Source organism: Sardina pilchardus, chromosome 18 (assembly GCF_963854185.1).
Source record: "Sardina pilchardus chromosome 18, fSarPil1.1, whole genome shotgun sequence".
Taxonomy (NCBI): Eukaryota; Metazoa; Chordata; class Actinopteri; order Clupeiformes; family Clupeidae; genus Sardina; species Sardina pilchardus.
This window is the reverse complement of record NC_085011.1, coordinates 21417541-21422647: the sequence shown is the minus strand read 5'-3', so window position 1 is coordinate 21422647 and position 5107 is coordinate 21417541. Positions and strand designations below refer to the sequence as shown.

Here is a 5107-nt window from a genome sequence, read left to right as displayed (position 1 = left end):
ACACGATATTACTTACATAAAGTTCTTAGATTCATAAAAAGACGTTTACAAGCGTAACTGACACTTCATTAATTAGAATTAATGTGCAGTAATGCGTCTGGAATGTATATGAATGAATGAAGAAAAGTTACATCAACATTTTTTTTAATAGAGCATTTTTATTAAGGTGTGCTTAAAAAAATAAAACAAAAATCTCAATGTCAAGAAATAGTATATTTTCCCAACCCCTTTTGGTCACCATCATCAAAAAAATTGATTGTCTCTGCACTTCAGTTTGACTCATATTTGAGTCTGCGGCAGTCAGGTTAAGAGTTCACAGCTTTCACATACCGGAATGTAACATTTTCATCACACGAAGAGCATTTCACTTTAAGACGACATCGCAAGCACATTCATTTCACAATAAATATACACCAATACAAAACAAACGACACACATCCGAATCGAATATAGGAACATTACTCTGAGGTAGTTATCGTACTTATTTTGTGTCTTACTAATTCTGGGAGAAAATGAGACAAGGCTGTTCTCACCAGGTGCTTTACAGAAAACACGAGTACCGTTACATGTGTTAATTGCTCAACTGTTACTAGTGGTTATTCGGGCTTGAAAACAACAATGGTTAGGGTCACATAGCAGTACCATACTTCCAAGGGAAGGAACATAACATAGACACACTATTTACATAAGTTAACAACAACATGAGCAAACTTAAGCACTGAAATATTGAGTTTCCTTCACTTAGTGACAGGTCAGTTCATTAAAGGCTTAACTTCTTTGTTTACAAAATCAGTTCTACTTCTAAGAAGAAGACCATTGTTTGATATGGTATGACCAAAGGAATGAAGTCGCGGTATTGAGTCGAGCTCATGTGCTGGTCCAGTGAGTAAGCCTTTATGACAATATGCCATACGAGGGGTAGTACTAGTAGTCAGAGACACAGTCAGTACATGGATTCTTCAGCAAGCCCATCTGCAATCAGGAAGAGATAGAAAAAAGAAAAAAAATAAGACTCTGGGAGCACCATGTGTCTCTAATTACCACTTCCTTATTAGCTATAATTGAGGATCATGCAATATCAGCGAATCTTAAGAGGCAGTACTACCAAAAAGACTAAATTGCTATATCTCAAAAGGATTAATTAATTTTGCCTAAGAGGGTACTGATAATATATCAAGCCCATGAAAGGCTGCTTTTAAAGGGACTCTTTTGCATGGGTGTTCATAGTATACAGTAGTAGCCATGGTTACCTTGTGGAATGCTGCAGTAAGCGTACTGGTTGAGTTGATGCAACCCAGTGTTTTGGTCCTGGCATTCTGACCTCACGATGAGCGGATCAGCAGTCGTGTGAGTGGAGGCGAAGCCCTCCACGGGGAGACAGTCCACCAGAGCGGCCAGAGACGAGTCCTGGGACTGGGCCGCCGGGGCGCGTGAGGTCAGCCGGTTAACATCTGGCTGCTGCGTCCAGCCCTCGACTCTCCCGAGCACGCCGTCCAGGTCCTTCAGGATGCAATCGATGGCGCCCTCGTCCAGCACAGGCTCGGAGCCAGTGCCGGCGGTGAGGTACGGGGGGAGGGCGTGCTGGGGCCAGCCCAGCGGAGGGTCCTGGTGCTGGGGAGAGGCACTCCCACCAGGGGCCAGGCCCTGCGAGCAGTACGCGTTGAAGCTGCTGGCCAGAGAGGAGATTTGGCGAGCCAGCAGGCTGATCTCCACCTGGTCCTGGTCTTGGTCAAGCTCACGCTCACCGTAGTGAAACTGGAGGGGTGCGGCTGGGAGAGCCTCTGGGGTCAGAGGGGTGGCTTGGTGCGACACAGGTGGTAGTTCCTGGGAGTGCTCCGACGGCCCCAGATCCAACGGACTTACGGGCAGCAGGCCAAAGTCCTCCGGGTGTAGGACGCAGTCAGCCGGACTCTCGTACACCTCTGACAGAGGCTGGTAGTCAGGGACAAGGCAAGAGTCCCCTACACAGTCCGGGAACACATAAACGGGCTGGGGACCCAGGGAGGTCGGAGAGGACACCACGTTAAAGGAGCCGGAATGGAACGCTTCGCTGTGGTAACTCTGGAGTGTTAAAGTTGGGGTAAAAGTGCCAGAGGCCTCTGGATCCACCCTGCTGCTGTTGCTATTGCTGCTGCTAGCGGGAGGGCTATAATGGGGCGAGCCACTAGGGGGCGACAGCAGCCCTTCTGTGACGTTGCAGTGCTCCTCCAACAAGTAGTCTGGGTTAGGCTCCTCCTGCATGAGGGGCGAATGGGAGGAGGTTGGGCTGTATGGAGGGCTGGAGAACACTGTGGTTCCATGTCCCAGATGTGCAGAAAGGCTGTCTCCGTTGCCGGGGTGCGAGTCACATATGACGACATTCATGCTGTTCTCCGATAGCCGAGTCCTTTTTCTTGACTCTTCAACCAGCTGACCAGAGTTCCGTCGTCTTTTGGGGGACCTGTTGTCGCAACCCTCAGGGCTCAAAGGAGCCTGGGAAGCTGCAGAACTGCTGAATGACTTATTGGGGAGTCTCAAGGCATTGTTGTGGATGTTTTGCTTGAGAAAGATGGCCTCTGTTTCACTGTAAAATAAGCAGATGCCATGTTGGAGTCAATTAATGACAAACTCCTTGCATTGCAATAGACAGATAGATACTTTATTCATTCTGAGGGAAGTTTTAGGCATCCAGTAGCTTAAGCAACCAAAAGACGGCACACATACGTAAATATGTCTCACATACTGTACATACAAATTACTCGCCGAAATAAAGAGCATGTGAAATGATTACAAAGGTCTGGTATGGACTAACCCAGTGAAAATTAAGTTACAAAGATCAAGATTGTAGAAGCAGCAATGTTTTTACTAAAAATAGAATTTTCTTTTAGGGGATGGGTGAAGAAACTCTACCTGATGATGTAGTTTGTGCATGCGATTTCATCTTTTCCAGCATACATGGCAGCACAGGTGTAAAGCCAGGTCCATGAGAGATCCTTACACTGCAGCCTCAACACCATCTCCACCTGTGGATCTTCCATCATCTCAACTGTGTGAAGAGAACAGAGGATTCGTTATATTTCAGCTTAAACCTGAAGAAAACTAACTCCAGCCCATAGTAATAATGATGGATTTTCAGGATTTTTTTGTGATAATGGATCAAGTGCTGTATATTTTAATCTGTGGTCTGTGACTTACTCAGGCTTTTGTGTGCACAGGCAGCGACGGACAGGTCCTCAGGATGAATCAGGCTGTACCATGACTGACCAGCCAACTCGTCTGAGGTGTAGCCCAGGTGGAAAAACACACTGTGGGTCAAACAAAAGTTCTATTAGTTCTGAATACAATGAATAGCTGTGGATATGCAATGACTTTCAAGTGTACTTCAATAGCAGTCAAGATAAAAACTGAAATAAAAGTAAAATAGAAGTAAATTCTCTAACCACAGAAAACTAATCTTACTGAAATTGACCAGTTTATAATAGTCCAAAATATGGAATGAAAGTATGTCGTCTTAGAGTAAAATGCTACGATGACATGTCAAACATTAACTGTACGGAAGTCGTGTTTTGTTTTTAGACTACACATCTTTGCTTCGTGTTCACAGCTCCTGAGACTCACCTGTGAGGGGTGTGAATGAGAGACATGTCTGGCTTGTGCAGGGTCTGGAAATGGGAGGTACAGCCCAGGAGGTCGGCCTCGCCTAGCCGGTTCACCGTGGGCGTGCACAGGGCCACAAACAGGGAGGACTGTGGGTCGGACTGGAACCGTCCTCGCACCAATAAAGTGCAGTAGCTGCCATGCTGGAGCCGGAATGCCTTGGAAGTGTGCATCTGACACACAAAAGATATCTCTGCGGAGAACCAAAGGAAATGTGAATTGATTAGAGGAAAAGTGCCAAAAAAGACATGGTTGACCAACCCTGTGTGTGTGTGTGTGTGTGTGTGTGTGTGTGTGTGTGTGTGTGTGTGTGTGTGTGTGTGTGTGTGTGTGTGTGTGTGTGTATGTGTGTCGACTGTTATGCCTACCTCTCGATGAATTAGCATCTGTCTCTAAGCTTTCTCTGACAAGGTCCACATAGGAGCTGTCAATCATGTCGTAAAACGTATCTCCTTGAAGAAGGTCAACCTGCAGAAAGAAATTGTGAGCATCAGTACCCCAAAACGCACCTTCATTTCATATTCACAAGTACAGACATACTGTATATGGATGCGTATAGAAGGGACTTACCATGGTGAGGCCCAAGTAGTCAGACACATTTTCAGACACGCACACCAGTTTCCCATCTTTAGTTAGGACCACGATAAAGCCAGGGAGAGCTTGCAGAAAATCACAGGGAAGGAAGCGATCAACCTGGCGAACTTCTGGTCGAACTGCACAAGAGATAGGACACCAGGATAAGTCAGATTATACACAATCACAAAAAAAAACAAAGGACAAAGAGTAACAACCAATGCTTTAAAACACACTGAAACATGAGGACAGACAACATGGATCAGAGTTTAAATTGAATTAATATGTGATCAATATGTGTGTACATGATGCATATGGAAGCCAGGATCTTAGAGTTAAGAGGTAGATCCTTAGAGATCCTTGCCCTGTTAATTGAGGAAAAGGCAGCCTTTGCCCTCACCTTTGTAGAGGACTGACTTCCTGATGTAGGTGCAGATGACAGACATGGAGTGGAGGTAGGAGAGCCGCTCCTGGTCCTCTTGAGGGATGGGTAATAAGGCACGCATGTTCCGGATCTCTCCGTTGATGTGATCCCGCCGGGCTTTGGAGGCCCCCTTAGTGGACCTGAGGGAAACCATGGGGACACTTCCAGAGTCAGAGGAGAAAAAAGGCAGCCCTCTAACATGGAGTTTCTTCAGTCTCTTTCGACAGTTAGCTCAAAGGCCCACTGCTCCTGCCATTGCCAGTTTGCTAATTAAGAGTAGCCTTGCCTTGTAAGACAACTTCCTGAAAATCTCTGTTCTCGGAAATCCATTTCATCACTTGATGAAAGAAAATGTGAAGACTAATAAAAAAAGACTTTTGCTGTCAGAGTAAAAGGCCTAGATGTAAAAAAATATGTTGCCACAGAAACAGTTCATTGAAGGTAGAGGGCACTGAAAGCTCTCGGTTCTATTGT

The 5107-nt window shown here is 45.8% G+C and overlaps 1 protein-coding gene across 1 annotated transcript; it reads right to left on the bottom strand.

Moving 5' to 3' along the window:
• Nucleotides 1–213: 213 nt before the first annotated feature.
• On the bottom strand, nucleotides 214–4655 carry npas4l (neuronal PAS domain protein 4 like). Its single transcript, XM_062519176.1, has 8 exons — nucleotides 4610–4655; nucleotides 4207–4349; nucleotides 4005–4104; nucleotides 3598–3829; nucleotides 3175–3284; nucleotides 2890–3025; nucleotides 1251–2563; nucleotides 214–972 (listed from the first exon to the last, which is right to left on the bottom strand). Exons 1-8 carry the CDS (start codon nucleotides 4653–4655, stop codon nucleotides 944–946), a joined length of 2109 nt encoding a protein of 702 aa, XP_062375160.1. The 3' UTR covers nucleotides 214–943.
• Between the last annotated feature and the right edge of the window lie 452 nt (nucleotides 4656–5107).